The following is a 21,661-nucleotide window of genomic DNA, read 5'->3' as shown; positions in this document are numbered from 1 at the left end:
CATCCCAACAGCATGATGCTGCCACCACCATGCTTCACCGTAGGGATGGTGCCAGGTTTCCTCCAGACGTGACACTTGGCATTCAGGCCAAAGAGTTCAATCTTGGTTTCATCAGACCAGAGAATCTTGTTTCTCATGGTCTGAGTCTTTAGGTGTCTTTTGCAAACTCCTAGCAGGCTGTCATGTGCCTTTTACTGAGGAGTGGCTTCCATCTAGTTACTCTACCATAAAGGCCTGATTGGTGGAGTGCTGCAGAGATGGTTGTCCTTCTGGAAGGTTCTCCCATCTCCACAGAGGAACTCTGTCACTCTGAAAGAGCTCTAATATGGTTCTTGGTCGCCTCCCTGACTATTCCAAGATGGCTTAGCAGTTCAGACGTCATTTCTGTTTCGTATTGTCGTGTCCTGTATATATACAGTGGGGAGAACAAGTATTTGATACACTGCCGATTTTGCAGGTTTTCCTACTTACAAAGCATGTAGAGGTCTGTCATTTTTATCATAGGTACACTTCAACTGTGAGAGACGGAATCTAAAACAAAAATCCAGAAAATCACATTGTATGATTTTTAAGTAATTAATTAGCATTTTATTGCATGACATAAGTATTTGATACATCAGAAAAGCAGAACTTAATATTTAGTACAGAAACCTTTGTTTGCAATTACAGAGATCATACGTTTCCTGTAGTTCTTGACCAGGTTTGCACACACTGCAGCAGGGATTTTGGCCCACTCCTCCATACAGACCTTCTCCAGATCCTTCAGGTTTCGGGGCTGTCGCTGGGCAATACGGACTTTCAGCTCCATCCAAAGATTTTCTATTGGGTTCAGGTCTGGAGACTGGCTAGGCCACTCCGGGACCTTGAGATGCTTCTTACGGAGCCACTCCTTAGTTGCCCTGGCTGTGTGTTGCGGGTCGTTGTCATGCTGGAAGACCCAGCCACGACCCATCTTCAATGCTCTTACTGAGGGAAGGAGGTTGTTGGCCAAGATCTCGCGATACATGGCCCCATCCATCCTCCCCTCAATACGGTGCAGTCGTCCTGTCCCCTTTGCAGAAAAGCATCCCCAAAGAATGATGTTTCCACCTCCATGCTTCACGATTGGGATGGTGTTCTTGGGGCTGTACTCATGCTTCTTCTTCCTCCAAACACGGCGAGTGGAGTTTAGACCAAAAAGCTCTATTTTTGTCTCATCAGACCACATGACCTTCACCCATTCCTCCTCTGGATCATACAGATGGTCATTGGCAAACTTCAGACGGGCCTGGACATGCGCTGGCTTGAGCAGGGGGACCTTGCGTGCGCTGCAGTATTTTAATCCATGACGGCGTAATGTGTTACTAATGGTTTTCTTTGAGACTGTGGTCCCAGCTCTCTTCAGGTCATTGACCAGGTCCTGCCGTGTAGTTCTGGGCTGATCCCTCACCTTCCTCATGATCATTGATGCCCCACGAGGTGAGATCTTGCATGGAGCCCCAGACCGAGGGTGATTGACCGTCATCTTGAACTTCTTCCATTTTCTAATAATTGCGCCAACAGTTGTTGCCTTCTCACCAAGCTGCTTGCCTATTGTCCTGTAGCCCATCCCAGCCTTGTGCAGGTCTACAATTTTATCCCTGATGTCCTTACACAGCTTTCTGGTCTTGGCCATTGTGGAGAGGTTGGAGTCTGTTTGATTGAGTGTGTGGACAGGTGTCTTTTATACAGGTAACGAGTTCAAACAGGTGCAGTTAATACAGGTAATGAGTGGAGAACAGGAGGGCTTCTTAAAGTAAAACTAACAGGTCTGTGAGAGCCGGAATTCTTACTGGTTGGTAGGTGATCAAATACTTATGTCATGCAATAAAATGCAAATTAATTACTTAAAAATCATACAATGTGATTTTCTGGATTTTTGTTTTAGATTCCGCCTCTCACAGTTGAAGTGTACCTATGATAAAAATTACAGACCTCTACATGCTTTGTAAGTAGGAAAACCTGCAAAATCGGCAGTGTATCAAATACTTGTTCTCCCCACTGTATATATTTACACCTTTCTTCGCATATCTTTTATATATTTTATTATCCAAGAACTCAACTACAAAAGCTTTCCTGCAAAAGCTTTCCTGCAACCCGCTTCACCAATTACAAAAAAGTATTATTTACCTCAAATCTGAAAATCCACCGTGGAAGCTAGCCAGGGGCTAATTCAGAAGCTAGCCAGAAAGCTAACCAGAAGCTATCCGATAGCTAGCCAGAAGCTAATCTGTAGCTGCCCAGAAATTAGCCGGTCTGCTGGCTAGCGTTGGTGTCTCAGCTGCCCACGTTTTGTGGTCATCAGCTATTCCTTTAGCTCGATAATCTACCGGCACTTTTGTGCAACGCGACTCGGACCGGAGCATTCCGGGACTTTTTTTTTTTTTCTCTCAGTTTCCCCGGATTTCAGCCGCAGGCTCTGGACATTTGCAGCTAGCTAGCTGCAAACCGTGTGACTATTGGCTTACGTCGATCCCGGAGCAAACTCAAATCATTCCGGAGCTAGCCAGCTGAGGAGTTCCATCAGCCATTCCTGGGCTACAGTCACCTATCCGGACCCGTTTTATTTTTTTTATTTTTTTTGCTGCAGATACGGAGCCCCGCCGGGCCTTCACGACTGACTGCCGACGTTATCTGCCCGAGGGAGTTATCCAACTGGCACCTCCGTCCCGACGTTACCTGAACGCTCATCTGGGGCCCGCTAACCGTTAGCTGTCTTACCGGCTGCTATCTGAATAAGTATATCGGACAATTATTATTATTATTTATTTTTTTAATTTTTTTTCTTGGGTCACTATATCTATTTTGCCAATTTGGATTGATTCCCTCTACCACACGGAACCCCACTAACCTACCGACGGAAACGCACGAGGTATCTACAAATAGACTTCCATACTATGCTATCTCGCTACCGATAGCCATCTACCCGGCCAGCTGTCTGGATCGCCGTGACCCCAACCAACCTCTACTCACTGGACCCTTATTGATCACTCGATTAAGCATGCCTCTCCTTAATGTAAATATGCCTTGTCCATTGCTGTTCTGGTTAGTGTTTATTGGCTTATTTCACTGTAGAGCCTCTAGCCCTGCTCACTATACCATATCCAACCTCACAGTTCCACCACCCACATATGCGATGACATCACCTGGTTTCAATGATGTTTCTAGAGACAATATCTCTCTCATCATCACTCAATACCTAGGTTTACCTCCACTGTATTCACATCCTACCATACCTTTGTCTGTACATTATTCCTTTAAGCTATTTTATCGCCCCCAGAAACTTCCTTTTACTCTCTGCTCTAGAAGTTCTAGACGACCAATTCTCATAGCTTTTAGCCGTACCCTTATCCTACTCCTCCTCTGTTCCTCTGGTGATGTAGAGGTGAATCCAGGCCCTGCAGTACCTAGCTCCACTCCTATTCCCCAGGCGCTCTCTTTTGATGACTTCTGTAATCGTAATAGCCTTGGCTTCATGCATGTTAACATTAGAAGCCTCCTCCCTAAGTTTGTTTTGTTCACTGCTTTAGCACACTCTGCCAACCCGGATGTTTTAGCCGTGTCTGAATCCTGGCTTAGAAAGACCACCAAAAATTCTGACATTTTCATCCCCAACTACAAGATTTTCAGACAAGATAGAACGGCCAAAGGGGGCGGTGTTGCAATCTATTGCAAAGATTGCCTGCAGAGTTCTGTTTTACTATCCAGGTCTGTTCCCAAACAATTTGAACTTCTACTTTTAAAAATCCACCTCTCTAAAAACAAGTCTCTCACCGTTGCCGCCTGCTATAGACCACCCTCTGCCCCCAGCTGTGCTCTGGACACTATATGTGAACTGATTGCCCCCCATCTATCTTCAGAGCTCGTGCTGCTAGGCGACCTAAATTTTAACATGCTTAACACCCCAGCCACCCTACAATCTAAGCTTGATGCCCTCAATCTCACACAAATTATCAATGAACCTACCAGGTACCACCCCAATTCCGTAAACACGGGTACCCTCATAGATATCATCCTAACAAACTTGCCCTCCAAATACACCTCTGCTGTTTTCAACCAAGATCTCAGCGATCACTGCCTCATTGCCTGCATCCGTAATGGGTCAGCGGTCAAACGACCTCCACTCATCACTGTCAAACGCTCCCTGAAACACTTCAGCGAGCAGGCCTTTCTAATCGACCTGGCCGAGGTATCCTGGAAGGATATTGATCTCATCCCGTCAGTAGAGGATGCCTGGACATTTTTTTTAAATGCCTTCCTCACCATCTTGAATAAGCATGCCCCATTCAAGAAATTTAGAACCAGGAACAGATATAGCCCTTGGTTCTCTCCTGACCTGACTGCCCTTAACCAACAGAAAAACATCCTATGGCGTTCTGCATTAGCATCGAACAGCCCCCGTGATATGCAACTTTTCAGGGAAGCTAGAAACCAGTATACACAGGCAGTTAGAAAAGCCAAGGCTAGCTTTTTCAAGCAGAAATTTGCTTCCTGCAACACAAATTCAAAAAAGTTCTGGGACACTGTAAAGTCCATGGAGAATAAGAACACCTCCTCCCAGCTTCCAACTGCTCTGAAGATAGGAAACACTGTCACCACCGACAAATCCACTATAATTGAGAATTTCAATAAGCATTTTTCTACGGCTGGCCATGCTTTCCACCTGGCTACCCCTACCCCGGACAACAGCACTGCCCTCCCCTCTGCTACTCGCCCAAGCCTTCTCCATTTCTCTTTCTCCCAAATACAGTCAGCTGATGTTCTAAAAGAGCTGCAAAATCTGGACCCTTACAAATCAGCCGGGCTAGATAATCTGGACCCTTTCTTTCTAAAACTATCTGCTGAAATTGTTGCCACCCCTATTACTAGCCTTTTCAACCTCTCTTTCGTGTCGTCTGAGATTCCCAAAGATTGGAAAGCAGCTGCGGTTATCCCCCTCTTCAAAGGGGGGGACACTCTTGACCCTAACAGCTACAGACCTATATCTATCCTACCCTGCCTTTCTAAGGTCTTCGAAAGCCAAGTCAACAAACAGATTACCGACCATTTCGAATCCCACCATACCTTCTCCGCTATGCAATCTGGTTTCAGAGCTGGTCATGGGTGCACCTCAGCCACGCTCAAGGTCATAAACGATATCTTAACCGCCATCGATAGGAAACAATACTGTGCAGCCGTATTCATTGACCTGGCCAAGGCTTTTGACTCTGTCAATCACCACATCCTCATCGGCAGACTCGACAGCCTTGGTTTCTCTAATGATTGCCTCGCCTGGTTCACCAACTACTTCTCTGATCGAGTTCAGTGTGTCAAATCGGAGGGTCTGTTGTCCGGGCCTCTGGCAGTCTCCATGGGGGTGCCACAGGGTTCAATTCTTGGACCGACTCTCTTCTCTGTATACATCAATGATGTCGCTCTTGCTGCTGGTGATTCTCTGATCCACCTCTACGCAGACGACACTATTCTGTATACTTCTGGCCCTTCTTTTGACACCGTGTTAACAACCCTCCAGGCGAGCTTCAATGCCATACAACTCTCCTTCCGTGGCCTCCAATTGCTCTTAAATACAAGTAAAACTAAATGCATGCTCTTCAACCGATCGCTGCCTGCACCTGCCCGCCTGTCCAACATCACTACTCTGGACGGCTCTGACTTAGAATATGTGGACAACTACAAATACCTAGGTGTCTGGTTAGACTGTAAACTCTCCTTCCAGACTCACATCAAACATCTCCAATCCAAAGTTAAATCTAGAATTGGCTTCCTATTCCGCAACAAAGCATCCTTCACTCATGCTGCCAAACATACCCTTGTAAAACTGACCATCCTACCAATCCTCGACTTCGGTGATGTCATTTACAAAATAGCCTCCAAAATCCTACTCAATAAATTGGATGCAGTCTATCACAGTGCCATCCGTTTTGTCACCAAAGCCCCATATACTACCCACCACTGCGACCTGTACACTCTCGTTGGCTGGCCCTCGCTTCATACTCGTCGCCAAACCCACTGGTTCCAGGTCATCTACAAGACCCTGCTAGGTAAAGTCCCCCCTTATCTCAGCTCGCTGGTCACCATAGCAACACCTACCTGTAGCACGCGCTCCAGCAGGTTTATCTCTCTGGTCACCCCCAAAACCAATTCTTCCTTTGGCCGCCTCTCCTTCCAGTTCTCTGCTGCCAATGACTGGAACGAACTACAAAAATCTCTGAAACTGGAAACACTTATCTCCCTCACTAGCTTTAAGCACCAGCTGTCAGAGCAGCTCATAGATTACTGCACCTGTACATAGCCCATCTATAATTTAGCCCAAACAACTACCTCTTTACCTACTGTATTTATTTATTTATTTTGCTCCTTTGCACCCCATTATTTCTGTCTCTACTTTGCGCTTTCTTCCACTGCAAACCAACCATTCCAGTGTTTTTAGTTTTTATTTTACTTGCTGTGTTGTATTTACTTCGCCACCATGGCCTTTTTATATTTTTATTTATTTATACATATATTTGTTTGCCTTCACCTCCCTTATCTCACCTCACTTGCTCACATTGTATATAGACTTATTTTTTTTCACTGTATCATTGACTATATGTTTGTTTTACTCCATGTGTAACTATATGTTGTTGTATGTGTCGAACTGCTTTGCTTTATCTTGGCCAGGTCGCAATTGTAAATGAGAACGTGTTCTCAATTTGCCTACCTGGTTAAATAAAGGTTAAATTAAATAAATAAATAAAAAAGACACTTCTCCCCAGATTGCTCAGTTTGGCCAGGCTGGCAGCTCTAGGAAGAGACTTGGTGGTTCCAAACTTCTTCCATTTAATAATGATGGAGGCCACTGTGTTCTTTGGGACCTTCAATGCTGCAGAAATATTTTGGTACACTTCCCCAGCTCTCATGGCTTGGTTTATGCTCTGTCATGTACTGTCAACCGTGGGACCTTATCTAGACAGTTGTGTGCCTTTCCAAATCATGTCCAATCAATTGAATTTATCACAGTTGGACTCCAATCAAGTTGTAGAAACATATCAAGGATGATCAATGGAAACAGGATGCACCTGAGTTCAATTTTGAGTCTCATAGCAAAGAGTCTGAATACAAGTTTGGACACCTACTCATTCCAGGGTTTTTATTTTTACTATTTTCTGCATTGTAAAATAATAGTGAATACATCAAAACTATGAAATAACACATGGAATCATGTAGTAACCAAAAAAGTGTTAAACAAATCAAAATAAATATATTATTCAAAGTAGCCACCCTTTGCCTTGATGACAGCTTTGCACATTCTTGGCATTCTCTCATCCAACTTCATGGGGTAGTCACTTGGAATGCATTTTAATTAACAGGTGTGCTTTGTTAATTTGTAGAATTTTTTTTTTTCTTTCCTTAATGCGTTTGAGCCAATCAGTTGTGTTGTGACAAGGTAGGGGTGGTATACAGAAGATAGCCCAATTTGGTAAAATACCAAGTCTTTATTATGGCAAGAACAGCTGAAATAAGCCAAGAGAAACGACAGTCCATCATTACTTTAAGACATGAAGTTCAGTCAATCTGGAAAATTTGAAGAACATTTAAAGTTCTTCAAGTGCAGTTGCAAAAACCATCAAGCGCTATGATGAAACTGTCTCTCATGAGGACCGCTGCAAGAAAGGAAGGCCCAGAGTTACCTCTGCTGCAGAGGATAAGTTCATTAGCGTTAACTGCAGATCAGATTGCAACCCAAATAAATGTTTCTCGGAGTTCAAGTAACAGACACATTTCAACATCAACTGTTCAGAGGAGACTACGTGAATCAGGCCTTCATAGTCGTGTTGTGCAAAGAATCCACTACTACATGACACCCAATAATAAAAAGAAACAAAGAAACATGAGCAATGAACATTAGACCGGGGGTATTCTGTTCTTTGGTCTGATGAGTCCAATTTCAGGTTTTGGGTTCCAACCGCTGTGTCTTTGTGAGACGCAGAGTAGGTGAACGGAGAATCTCTGCATGTGTTGTTCCCACCGTGACGCATGGAGGAAGAGGTGTAGGGGTGCTTTGCTGGTGACACTGTCTGTGATTTATTTAGAATTCAATGCGCACTTAACTAGCATGGCTACCACAGCATTCTGCAGTGATACGCCATCCCATCTGGTTTGCGCTTATTGGGACTATAATTTGTATTTATTTTATACAGTATTTTTTTCTCGTCTTTTAGCAAAGGTACCAATAATTATAGACCTGACTGTACATCTCTGCTTACACTTGAACCGGCTCCGTTGAAAAACAAACCTGTAAGCAAAGCTGCAATGATATTCATAAAATAGAGGGGCTAATAATAGCTGAAGGGATGGTCATAAACATGAAACCCTGCCAGCAAATTATTACCTCCCCATGTACAAAAACTATTTATGGCATCAGCTGGGTTAGTCAGGTCAATATATTTGTATCAAACTGAATGACCATCTGGAAAATAGTTTTTTTTTTCTCATGACATAACTCCTCATTGGGGGATCTACTGTTAGGCAATACCAAAGGTTCTCATGCCTTTTTGCTTAAATGTTTTTCATGTTATCATTGTATACACCCCAACAACATTTTCTGAATGTTCCTTATGGAAGGACATATCTTTTGATTCTTTCAAATTCCTCAGACCTACTCATTTTGAGAGAGGGCAATGCATGTAACCTTTTATGCTTTTGTCATAGAGAGAAGTTTTGTCCTGTCAGGGTTAACTGGATACAATATTGTATTTATCTGATACGTTGAGGTGAGAGACTGGTTTTATATTTACTCTGGAAATAAGGATATGTCAGTGTCAAACTAGGAGATCTGTCAGTGTCAAACATTTTGGCAACGTTGAAATTGAGTAGACCTGCGTTGAGTGAGCGTTATGAACTACATTTCCCATCATTCCGCTGACGTCAGAGGGCTTTGTTCCAAACCACACGGTCGCCATTTTTGTTGAGTATTTTGAGTACTTATCAGTGGTCGTGACATAGTTTGCAACCGTACTTGAAATATCGTTCCCTTAGCTTGGCTGGAAAGTACAGGGTCTTATTTCAGAACTTGACAACCAGTTGTTTGAGGTGAGGGTATTTTTATGTTTAACAGCGAAATATAAGCTCATTACATTAAACTTAAAAGCGCAATAAACCATCTTGACGTTAAAGCTAATGTTAGCTACCGAGCAATCAACGTTAGCCAAGGCTCTTCGCTCCGAGAACTGTCAAAGTTGCAGCATGTTAGCTTATTTCGTGTTATTTTCAGCTTGTCTGAAGATAACTCTGATATTGGCATATCGAAACTAAACGATAAACAGTTGTCTAACGTTAGTTAGCTACTTGTTGTGTGCTAACGTTAGTGCAGTAGGGATTTGTTGGTTTGTTGACATAGCTAGTTAAGTTAGCTAGCGTTAGTTAGCTAACATAACACAAGGAAGTGGTTTCCACTAACTTAGTTACCACAGCCACGTAAAAATTAATGACAACCACAATTTAGGTTTGTCTTAATTTAAAGTTAGGGTTGGGTATACATTTAGCGGTGGTTTTAGGTTTAAAATCAGATTTCAAGTAAAATTTTAGAAATAGGCGGGCTTTATGATTATGTTGTACGACCCAAGTGTTAACGAGTTACGTTACTGATATGACACAGCTAACGTTTCATGTGTAGATTTTAAGCGATTTAAACAGCATCACACATGCCAGCTAACGTTTAGCTAGCATCTGTCCTGTATATCAGCCAATCATGGGTTAGCCTACTTCAGCTGTATTAATACATTTTGTTCTGAAGTCGGAAATGAAGTATGTCCACAGTCCAGTCACATCTGACACGATATGAGACATGACAAGCAGACAGTCAGGCTAGCTTTTCGCCAGGGGCAGCGCGTTCCCTTCATTGCAGCTGGTATGGATTTTACAACCAAGATGTATAGGAATGCATGAGGATAGGCTTTCTAAGCCGTCTTAATTTTTATTGCATAGACTCACTGCCTTTCCTTGTTTGGCAGATGCGGCGTTCCAAGCGCATGCGACACCCTGATGGCTGGGTTGAGGAGTATAGCTATGAGGAGAAGCAGGACATTCGCAAACGGCAGAGGCGTAGTTCCCATAGCAGTGACCGGGAAAAGAGACTGAGGCGGTACCACCACTACAAAACATACGAAAGGTAAATAAGGCACTCTGCTCATGTAACATCAACTATTCAAGCTAAGATGAATAATGAATGTCATTGAATCTATTTAGGGTCAGCATTGTTGAAAATGTTCAGCCAACATTCTTGAAGATGCTGTCATAAAACTATCAGAACATATAAAAATGTTATTATGGCAAGGGGAATTCAAATGTAAACACCACTGACTATTAATTGTAAACAGTTATACAATCAATCACAGGAATAGTATTTCTGGACATTAACTGGCATTTTGTTCTATTTACAATTTATATAGGCCTAAAAATGAACATATACTTTTGTCTATTTACAATTGCATTGAACAAGTATGCAAGTACAAGTTTGCAGGTTCCACAGCAATCATAAACACAGTATTGACCAATACATCCTTGGTGTTCTTGTGATCAAGCCCTAAGTAAGTTACAGCTCCATGCCATAACATGACATGCTGGGAGGTGGGATTTAAAACTATAACATTGTCAGGTGAGGGAATGACCTCCATTCCAGGCATATATGTGGAATGTGTGTGAGAGGTTGGAAACCCCTCTTACAGGCATGACTGTGCAGTCCGATCTATAACATGGGTGTCGGTGGAGAGGGAAAGGAGGTCTGTAGATACTTGGCTGATGCTGCCTACCGGCGCCTGACCGGCCAAGACATAACACCCCTGCTGCAAGGGCTGATGAATAATACCACACGCCTGAGATGACCTTATCCACATCCTTGTTGTATTCTGTATTCGTCCCTTATTCTCATCCTTAGCAAGTGGCCGTTTGTCGAGCCAATGAAGGTGATCAGTCAGAATTTCACTTGCAGTGCATGTGTATGATCGCAGTTGTATCCCATCATACAAACCATCAAAAGATTTCTGTGATTTTTTTGTATCAAGCAATGTCTCCCACTTGATAATGAACATGAACTTGTAGTTTCCAGGTTGAGTGTGTTTTTAACTGTAGTCTACCTTGACTACAGGTGTCACCTTGACTCTAAGAAGCTGGAGCGCAGAGCCCAGGAGCCCAGTGTGGAGCGAGAGAGCCATGGGGACAAGGAGAGGGATGGGGCCAAGGGTGAGCCGTGTAAGGAGCGGAGGAACAGAGACTGGCACCACTACAGCAAATCCTCCGCACGCAGTGGCCGTAGCCACCAGAGCAGTCGCACACGACACCGCTCCCGCCGTCACAGCCAGGGGCGCTCTGACTCGGTATGATACTCTCCACCTGTCTAACTCTTTCTGTCTGTGGAATTGGGTGATCGCATAGTAGAACAGTAATCATCTATGGTTGATAATTTTGTTATTGGGGTTATTTGAACTTGCATAATTATTACTAATTGGTCTGGTATTCCAAAAACAGTGCTATGCTTTATTATGAAAAATAATGTTAAACAATCATTTCAATCTTAACTGATTGGAATGAAAGTTTGGATTAAGATATTAATTTCGGCACAAATATTAGATGCTATGCTTCCATAAAACTCAGCCATTGAACCGTGGATGATGTTCTGCTGCACTTCTGTTGTATAACTACTCTTATCATTTATTGAAAGAACTTCTATTGTGAGTCATGTCTGAAAATATGTTGCCATGTTTTTCTTCTGTAACACACATTATGGTGGCACCTGTGCGTTTCTCGGGGATGCATTTGAAATTGCTGCTGCCGTGGCCTGGCCTGGGTTTCTGAATGGGCCGAATATCCTCCCCCTCATCAACTTCCTCCCGCTGAATGAATGATTGGCGCATTCTGGCCTGGTTCTGGCGGGTTTATGATGATCATGGTGGTGATGCGGTTGGCCATGAACCCCCCCCCCCCCCCTCTCCAGAGGAGTCACCGCAGGAAGAGATCCAGAAGTTTTGAGGATGATGAGGAGGGTCACCTGATCTATCACAATGGACTCGTACTAAAAGCAAGATGTATAGAACACAAACCTTTCTTTCTGTAACCCTTTTGTCTGATGTATGTTTGAATTATGTCAGTGTAGGTAGGGTATAGCTTCGGGGCATTGGAATCTTTTAAGAAATATTGTAAAGATTTGGAAGATTTTTTTTTCTCTATCCGTCTATTAGCAGTAAGGCTAGAGAACTATTATTGTAGTAGTTTCCTAGTAATAGGAGTGAAGTGACACATGCTATGTAGCCAGAGTGAGTAGCTGTGGTGTAGACAGCTGCTAGTCTAATTATCTGTTCTTGTGTTGTAGATGCTCTGTTCTGATGTACTAACAGCTTCTCCTTTGCCCCTTTAGATGAGATTGTATCCACTTTAGGAGAAGGGGCATTCGGGAAAGTGGTGGAATGTATCGACAAACCGAAGTAAGTAACATCGTTCATTTCTTGTTCAGGCCAACCGAATGGGTTTACACTCATGGCATTATCTTCTCTCTGTCGACTTCTGCTTTTGTAGTGATGACACGAGGGTGGCCTTGAAGATCATTAAGAACATTGATCGTTATCGGGAGGCTGCTATGTCTGAGGTAGAGGTGCTGGAACAGATGAACTCCCTGGACGACGAGAGAACCTTGTGAGCAACCGGGACTAAGGGACACACATTTTAGCCTACAACATTCTTATATACCTCTGACAAGCTGCTTAGCTGATTGGAGGTGATATACGAACAGGTGGTAATCAATGTTCCCTCTAAGCTTCGCGTGGCCGCGCACTTCCTCCAGGACTGCCAGGCGACCCGAGAGATTGAACTTCACTGAGTTCGCCCCATTAGTTTGCACTATATAGATTGTTTTTTCTGTGATTGAAACAACATATCAGCCCCTTTTTTCAATGCAACAAACCTAACCAAATCTAACTTTGCAATATTGAGTTTGTGATTTAGTTGTAGGCGGACGGGTAGCCGTTGAGCGGTCTTTCAATCACTCGCGAGTGAATGGGCTTTTCAGATCAGAGCACATAGCCATGCGTGTGCACACTTGTTGATATTCTTTGATAGTTATTAGCCCAGTTATAATTAAGTATAGGTCCGTAATGGAGAATTACTGCTTCCTACAAGAGTGCAATATATAGGCTACAATTCAAGCTCTCTTTGAAAAGCCAGTCTGGTAAAAAAAAGCTTATGTCTTAATTAATTAATTAATTAAATGGGCAGTTTTGTCTTTTGACGGGCCTCTAATATGCAAATAAGCCAGTAGGCAGAGGGATAGCCTACATTGTCTAATTCATTGTATGGTAATTAATTGTATTTAGTAAAGTGTTTTATTTTTTTTGCATCAATACAATGTAGTCACCTATTTGGCCCATGATGTTACAGACCAAGTAAAAAAATCATAAATTAATGTCAAGCCCTTCATGTAAAAACGTTTTTAAAAGTCTCATGCAATGTAGGCCTGCATTGAACAGCACATATACAGTGGGGAGAACAAGTATTTGATACACTGACAATTTTGCAGGTTTTCCTACTTACAAAGCATGTAGAGGTCTGTAATTTTTATCATAGGTACACTTCAACTGTGAGAGAAGGAATCTAAAACAAAAATCCAGAAAATCACATTGTATGATTTTTAAGTAATTAATTTGCATTTTATTGCATGACATAAGTATTTGATACATCAGAAAAGCAGAACTGAATATTTGGTACAGAAACCTTTGTTTGCAATTACAGAGATCATACGTTTCCTGTAGTTCTTGACCAGGTTTGCACACACTGCAGCAGGGATTTTGGCCCACTCCTCCATACAGACCTTCTCCAGATCCTTCAGGTTTCGGGGCTGTCGCTGGGCAATACGGACTTTCGGCTCCCTCCAAAGATTTTCTATTGGGTTCAGGTCTGGAGACTGGCTAGGCCACTCCAGGACCTTGAGATGCTTCTTACGGAGCCACTCCTTAGTTGCCCTGGCTGTGTGTTTCGGGTCGTTGTCATGCTGGAAGACCGAGCCACGACCCATCTTCAATGCTCTTACTGAGGGAAGGAGGTTGTTGGTCAAGATCTCGCGATACATGGCCCCATCCATCCTCCCCTCAATACGGTGCAGTCGTCCTGTCCCCTTTGCAGAAAAGCATCCCCAAAGAATGATGTTTCCACCTCCATGCTTCACGGTTGGGATGGTGTTCTTGGGGTTGTACTCATCCTTCTATTCCTCCAAACACGGCGAGTGGAGTTTAGAGCAAAAAGCTCTATTTTTGTCTCATCAGACCACATGACCTTCTCCCATTCCTCCTCTGGATCATCCAGATGGTCATTGGCAAACTTCAGACGGGCCTGGACATGCGCTGGCTTGAGCAGGGGGACCTTGCGTGCGCTGCAGGATTTTAATCCATGACGGCGTAGTGTGTTACTAATGGTTTTCTTTGAGACTGTGGTCCCAGCTCTCTTCAGGTCATTGACCAGGTCCTGCCGTGTAGTTCTGGGCTGATTCCTCACATTCCTCATGATCATTGATGCCCCACGAGGTGAGATCTTGCATGGAGCCCCAGACCGAGGGTGATTGACCGTCATCTTGAACTTCTTCCATTTTCTAATAATTGTGCCAACAGTTGTTGCCTTCTCACCAAGCTGCTTGGCTATTGTCCTGTAGCCCATCCCAGCCTTGTACAGGTCTACAATTTATCCCTGATGTCCTTACACAGCTCTCTGGTCTTGGCCATTGTGGAGAGGTTGGAGTCTGTTTGATTGAGTGTGTGGACAGGTGTCTTTTATACAGGTAATGAGTTCAAACAGGTGCAGTTAATACAGGTAATGAGTGGAGAACAGGAGGGCTTCTTAAAGAAAAACTAACAGGTCTGTGAGAGCCGGAATTCTTACTGGTTGGTAGGTGATCAAATACTTATGTCATGCAATAAAATGCAAATTAATTACTTAAAAATCATACAATGTGATTTTCTGGATTTTTGTTTTAGATTCCGTCTCTCACAGTTGAAGTGTACCTATGATAAAAATGACAGACCTCTACATGCTTTGTAAGTAAGAAACACTGCCGATTTTGCAGGTTATCAAATACTTGTTCTCCCCACTGTAGGCTACATCATAGAAATCAAAAGCTATTTCCATGTGGAAGTGTTATGGGATTTGCTCCATTGGTTTTGTTGGTAGGCCTACATTATGCTCAAATAGCTGCTGTCTAAAACTGTAAGGGTACTGTCTGTGTTCATTGTAAACGTGTGCCGAAAGTTGCACAAAATTCTCACAATGTTCAAGATTCCACTCACAAGACCAAAAATGTGCTCAGTGTCCCAAAAAAAGAGGGAATATTTGTGTTAATGTGTTTTCTTATTGCCCTCATACAGTGGCTGTGTGCGTATGCTGGACTGGTTCGATTACCATGGCCACATCTGCATTGTGTTTGAGCTTCTGGGTCTCAGCACTTTTGACTTTCTGAAGGAGAACGGCTTCATGCCTTTCACTGTGGACCAGATCAGACACATGGCCTACCAGATATTCAGAGCTGTGTCCTGTGAGTAAAACTCTGGTGGTGCAAAACTCTGTTCAGGAGGAGTGTACCTTTTTTTCCTGTAGGCCGAATCGTCTCTTGTGATGACTGCTGCTGCCTTCTTGGCCAGGTCTCCCTTGTAAAAGAGACTCCCTGTCTCAATGGGACTTTTCTGGTTAAATGTAAATAGATACAATATACAGCTTGATGTGTTTAGAAAAAGCAACATGGAAATGCGAAGTTCTATTTCTGTATATTGATTTGAACATCAAGTGTCGTGGAATTTGAATAACCTAATACTAATTATCTGAATTTGAAATCATTGTAACTTGCACGGTGTGCTCTATACCATCAGATGGTGGATAGTTTTCTTCATGTAGATTGGAATTTAGGAACAAAGGAAGGTATCGTAACACCTACACTAATTTTTGTTTTATAGTTCTCCATCGAAATAAACTGACCCATACTGACCTGAAGCCAGAGAACATTCTCTTTGTCAATTCTGACTATGACATGGAATACAATGCCAAAATGGTAAGTTGTCTGACCACTGCAAGTTGAGAGCACACATATACACACACACATGTCCATTGCTGGTGATCTGCAGCTTTCCTGGTCTAAAAACGTGCAGGGAGACGATTTAGATATTGACAACCTTTATTTAAGCATTTTAAAACACTTCGGTTTTTCCAGTCATGAATATCATCCAATCCAACTGTCAACGGTCAATTTATGGATACAAGTATGGCCAGATCAGCACACCCCTACCCAGTCCTTTCCAGTCAGTAGGTCCAGATCGGCGCACCCCTACCCAGTCCCCTCCAGTCAGTATGGACCTCTGCAGCAGGCAGCGTGTAATAAATGTCTTGTGTTTTCAAATGCAGAAACGGGATGAGAGAACTTTGAAGAACCTAGATGTGAAAGTGGTGGATTTTGGTAACGCCACCTTTGACCACGAGCACCACACCTCCGTGGTCTCCACCCGCCATTACAGAGCACCGGAGGTCATCCTTGGTAAGTGGCGAGAAACCAATGTGTTGGTGAAAGTGAGGAATGCAAGTCTAAATTGTTGTAATGTTTGTTTTCACAGAGCTGGGGTGGAATCAGTCATGTGATGTGTGGAGTCTGGGCTGCATTCTCCTAGAGTACTACCTTGGGTTAACACTGTTCCAGGTAGGTACAGGAGCAGTAGAGGTAGTTTCTTTCAGCAAAAATATTTGTACTGATACAATTGCCTTCCTGGCATTTTTGTAGCCTGGGTGCCAGTCTTTCTGCTTAGGGCTGTGGCGGTCATGAAATTGTCAGCTGGTAACTGTCATGCAAATAACTGCCAGTCTCATGGTAAATGACCGTTAATTAACATAAACATGTTTAGCATCTCCAGGCTTCCACACACAGCCTACAAGCTACTGATGTGGAGACTAATAAATCCCACACAGCCTACAAGCTACTGATGTGGAGACTAATAAATCCCACACAGCCGACACCAACACAATAAATCCATTATTTATTTTGGGCAGGTCTAAAGAAACATTATGGTTTGAAGAAAATGTAGCCTATTTCAGAAGAATAGAATGGCATATTCTGAGTCGTCCTAATATTAGGCCCTGATCTGGCTATGCCATATTGCTGTGGGCTGCACTAGTTCATATAGCAGACAAAATTAGCTTAATTCTTCTGGCATTATTTTATAGTAAGAAGAATATAATTGAACACAGCTTAATAAAATATAAATTATATTTTTCCCAAATGATTTCCGGGGGTGTGTGCACATTGTTGCACACTGTTCTGTGTTGAGCACTTAACAAAGTGAATTCTCCCCCATGAAATCGGGGAGGGGACTGTGGATCACTCTCCGTTCGTACGTTAGTCACATGCGATATCTGACAGCACTGGCCCGATTTTGACGAAACTCGTGAATGATGTATCTTGCCATAGAGATCCTTCATTTACAAAATTACCGATTGGCCCAAGGCAGGACCTACAGTAATGGTCACATGCGATCTCAATTGGCCTAAGTCTCTCATTCAAAATTTGACGAGCACTTGATAATATTGTCACCCATCAGACTATCCTCAATTTAATCCGGTCTTTTACATATAGTCTACTAATGTGTGGAAGTATTTTGGATTTAGAATGGTCCACTAAAAAATGTAACATGACATCCTTAGCCTGCACTCGAATAGCGAATGTAGGTTATGTGCGGTTATAAAAAAAATGATATGCCTGGTAGGCTACACCGGTTGTAAAGCAGATTCATGTGCTTAATTTTATGAATTGAGCAAATAATATTGCAGCACGAGGAAAGCTGGGATCCTCTTTTTAAATAGTGGCCAGTCAAAACTGTTTTCACATGCGATTGCACTTGACTGGGCTCATAAGAACCACCCTGTTCCAGGGGTCTACAGGCTACGTTTAGTTATTCGGCCACTTTAGTTGTGATACAAACCTTATCAAAACATATAGGCCTATGAACTAGGCTACGTGATGCCTGCGACTGCTTTGAAAAAGGTGCAAATAATGTATGCGCCTCTTCTTGCCTTAGACTGCACACACTGGGCATCATTCAAACGTGATAATATTCTCACCCCTCAGACTATTCTGAATACAATGTTGTCTTTACATGTACTAAATAATGTGTGAAATTAGTTTGAATTGAAAATGTGCAATTATCATGCGCCTGTCGGGGCGGGGGAAAAAATAGACATGTCATCCGTATGCACTTAAATATTGAATGGAGGACGCTTTTCCCGCAGTTCATTTTCATGCCAGCCAGGTAGGCTACTCCAGTTGTAAAGCAAAGCAATGTGCTGAATATTAGGAAGGTTGAGAAATAAATAAAGTAGACCTAGCCTATGGAAAGCTGATGGATCCACTTTTTAATAGAGGCCATCAGCTTTTCTCACAATTACATAGCCTATAGAAATGTTGCGTAACATGGGCTTATTATAGGAACACTTATTTCATTCCATGCATCAACCAGCTAACCACCTATTTCACTCAAACTGTGAACGCCAGGGCTCATGAAGGGTTTGATTAGATTTTTGATTGCATTTGCATTGATGTCAGCGTGATTAGAGGGACAATGGAGCGCTGAGTACCAGGCCATTAGCGACTGGCCGTTAGCAAGTTTGGTAGGCTACTAATTACCATCAGCGGCGGCATAGCGCAGTTTTGGAGAAGCCTAGTTACCCTGACTCAGCGGTCACATAGAATTTGACTGCGGTCATGACTTGACTGCTGCTGTAGCGGTAACACAGTCACCGTAACAACCTTATTTCTACTCTCTTACCATCTCCTGGAGGTGTCATGCTATGTTTTGGCATGACCATGGAGTAGGCAAAAGCACAAACAGATCTGGGACCAGGCTCATTTTTTTGGGGGGGGGGCTTTAACTTTGTGAAATTTCAGACGCATGACAGCAAAGAACACCTGGCCATGATGGAGAGGGTTCTGGGGCCCATACCTGTCCACCTGCTACAGAAAACCAAGTATGTTTAGTGTTTGTTGATGATTTTTGGTTGATAACCCTGAGTCTCAATTTCAAGATTTAGATGATCATTGATAAATGGTTGTTGTCAAGTAAGAGTGTGTAAATGTATGTTTTTAAATGGTCCCCCAGGAAGCGGCGGTATGTGCATCATGACCGGCTGGACTGGGATGAACACAGTTCCTCGGGGAGATATGTGAGGAAGCACTGCAAACCACTCAAGGTAAAACTCAAACACTATTACAGTTACCTGTATGATAAGCACCATGCACAATAGGGACCACAATGGAAGTAAGTCACTGACTTGATCGTACTGTCCCTGTCACATTTAATAAAATGTATGTACTGTGTTCTTTAAAAAAAAAATTTTTTTTACTAGTTTATAAAAATCAATCAATTCAGTAGCAACTAGCAAGCACCCTTTTGTGATCAGAAATTCCACAATACAATCGCTGGAACAACCTCAATTGATCTGCACACATGAAATACTGTACAACAACTAGATGCTGTTTCTAATATGTACCGTTTCTCTTGTCCCGTTAGCAATACATGTCCTCCAGGAGCTCAGACCACGAGCAGCTATTTGACTTGATCCACAGTATGATGGAGTATGACGTGTCCAGGAGGCTCACCCTGGAAGAGGCCATCTGGCATCCATTCTTCCACCCCATGAGGAAGGAGAGGAAAAAGTGACCCTGAAGACCACAGCACGCACTACTCTACATTTCTCTACTCCAAGGGAGACTTCTATAGACTGCATCAGTCCGCTATCTATGAGATTATTACCCTTGTTTACATACCGATTGAGCTTACCTGCCTGCTTCCTTCAGATTTAATTTATTTAACTTGTGAATCCTCTTGATCCCTTCTGATTTGTGAATAAATTTGTTTACTATGTTCTCAATTGTGTTCCTTCACATTGAACTAACCCCTTTTTAAAAATGTTTTTTTTACTTCAGATTAATTGATTTGACATAGAATATTGTCAGCCACATTGACATCATCGGGAAAAAATGATTGCTCATTAAAGTTGATTGATTGCTAGACATATTTTCTGGTCATTTTCAAGGCAGCATGGTCAGTAAGACAAACAGTGATAAGAATGCAGTCTGTTGGTCTACTTGTAGTAGTCCTATTTATCCAGTTGATGGCAATACAACATCCCATGACTAGATTCCAGTTCCACACATGCAAGAGATGGGATTTGAAATAGACAAGTGCACTTTCCTTGATAAGTTTTAAAATGTATTTGTTGCTACAACATTTGAATAAATAACATTGAGTGTGACATTTCAATCCCCCCATTATTTTCCATTAATGGTTAATTTTATATTTCAATATTTTTTCAAAGTACAGTACCATTTAATAGATTATGTCAAATCAATGAATGTTATTACTTTGCTTTGTTTAATTACATTTAATTGGGTTAGTTTAGAATAAGAGTTTCATTTGTTTAATTATTCAGGTTTTCATCCATTTATTCACCATTATTCTAGAGGTGAATTCTCAGGCAGCCTATTTTTATTGAAGGGACTTCAGGGAGTGCTAAGAATGGTATTTGACATCCTGTCTGTGTCTTACTGGTCTAAATCATTCGACCTGAGAGCGCGTGAGCGCAACTACACAGCGCACGCTACTGTTGCGTCCAGCTTTCCTCCCCATTCACTTATACTCAGAGATTTAAACGTTCATTCTAGAGATGGCGTCGATGCTGTAACAAAGTGGCATTAAGAAAATCGAATTATTTCTAGCAGGAAATGTTGCACACAGGAAAAGTGCTTACAATTTATTTCTGGTAGTTTTTTGGCTGCCAACGTCAGGATGGGATCCCACGCAAAATCAGAGAATAAGAAGGCCATGGAATCTATCAACTGCCTCAAATCAAACTTTTCACATTGTTTAGGCGGGCTGTTAATTGTCTTTTGCATCATGCTGTCGGTGTGTTCTATGGCGTTTTGTTTTTTGGTCAACTTCAAGACATCTTACCTGGAGTACAGAGTGCATACATTGGAGATGGAGAGAATGTTCCTGATCCATCCCGATGCATCCGCGCAGGATGAGAATGGAACAGTACCTGGTCTCCAGGATATCATTGAAAGACTTGTGCAAGAGGTGAGGATGACTTAAAATTTTAATAAAGATAAACATGTATCAGACTGATGCAAATGCAATATTTTGAAGGATGATTTCTCACATTTTCGAATACAGTAAGGTTGCCTTTTTTTTAAAGCATTGTGACAGCATTGTGGTAGCTGATCACCATAATCAAGTAACTAGGGTTGTTAAAAAAACGAATAAATTGCAGGATTTGCTCTGATTAATCACGATTAAACGCCAATTCAGAATTTGCTCAAATTGAGCTGTAATTTTAAGATTTTTTATACAAAAAGCATTACAAGAATATTCACTTCTTGATTTTGTCCAAAGTAACAGTAAGTAAAATCAGGTAAATTGATGAGGCACACTTTCTTTAACCTCAAAGTCAACTTGTTGTGACATCGCATTGTTTTTAACTATATAGATATATTTGTTTTTAGCTGTATAGATTATGTATTTGTATGTTTTCAGTGTATTTTGAATGCTTTCAGACAATTCGATTAATCATGATTAAAAATGGACTGATCAGCTCT

At 42.3% G+C, this 21,661-nt stretch overlaps 1 protein-coding gene and 1 long non-coding RNA gene across 4 annotated transcripts in view; both read left to right on the top strand.

The window, feature by feature from the left end:
• clk4b (CDC-like kinase 4b) overlaps positions 1-20,319 on the top strand; it is a 67,392-nt gene extending 47,073 nt beyond the window's left edge. Inside the window, exons 1-13 of one of the 3 annotated variants that reach the window (XM_071337578.1) lie at positions 8,955-9,090; positions 10,011-10,168; positions 11,144-11,372; positions 11,990-12,080; positions 12,410-12,476; positions 12,568-12,684; positions 15,399-15,565; positions 15,981-16,075; positions 16,426-16,555; positions 16,632-16,714; positions 18,953-19,032; positions 19,164-19,254; positions 19,575-20,319. In XM_071337578.1, coding sequence (XP_071193679.1) covers positions 10,011-10,168; positions 11,144-11,372; positions 11,990-12,080; positions 12,410-12,476; positions 12,568-12,684; positions 15,399-15,565; positions 15,981-16,075; positions 16,426-16,555; positions 16,632-16,714; positions 18,953-19,032; positions 19,164-19,254; positions 19,575-19,724 — 1,458 coding nt within the window. In that variant the 5' untranslated portion in view covers positions 8,955-9,090 and the 3' untranslated portion in view covers positions 19,725-20,319. Of the gene's footprint in view, positions 1-8,954; positions 9,091-10,010; positions 10,169-11,143; positions 11,373-11,989; positions 12,081-12,409; positions 12,477-12,567; positions 12,685-15,398; positions 15,566-15,980; positions 16,076-16,425; positions 16,556-16,631; positions 16,715-18,952; positions 19,033-19,163; positions 19,255-19,574 lie in introns of those variants that run through there. The other 2 variants (XM_071337580.1, XM_071337581.1) reach the window with 2 other exon arrangements.
• Positions 20,320-20,596: 277 nt separating this feature from the next.
• Positions 20,597-21,661, top strand: part of LOC139538036 (uncharacterized) — a 71,207-nt gene continuing 70,142 nt past the window's right edge. Inside the window, exon 1 of the long non-coding RNA XR_011667650.1 lies at positions 20,597-21,143. This is a non-coding gene — a long non-coding RNA (uncharacterized lncRNA). The remainder of the gene's footprint in view (positions 21,144-21,661) is intronic.

This window comes from Salvelinus alpinus, chromosome 13 (genome assembly GCF_045679555.1).
Source record: "Salvelinus alpinus chromosome 13, SLU_Salpinus.1, whole genome shotgun sequence".
NCBI lineage: Eukaryota > Metazoa > Chordata > Actinopteri > Salmoniformes > Salmonidae > Salvelinus > Salvelinus alpinus.
This window is presented reverse-complemented; position numbering and strand designations above follow the sequence as displayed.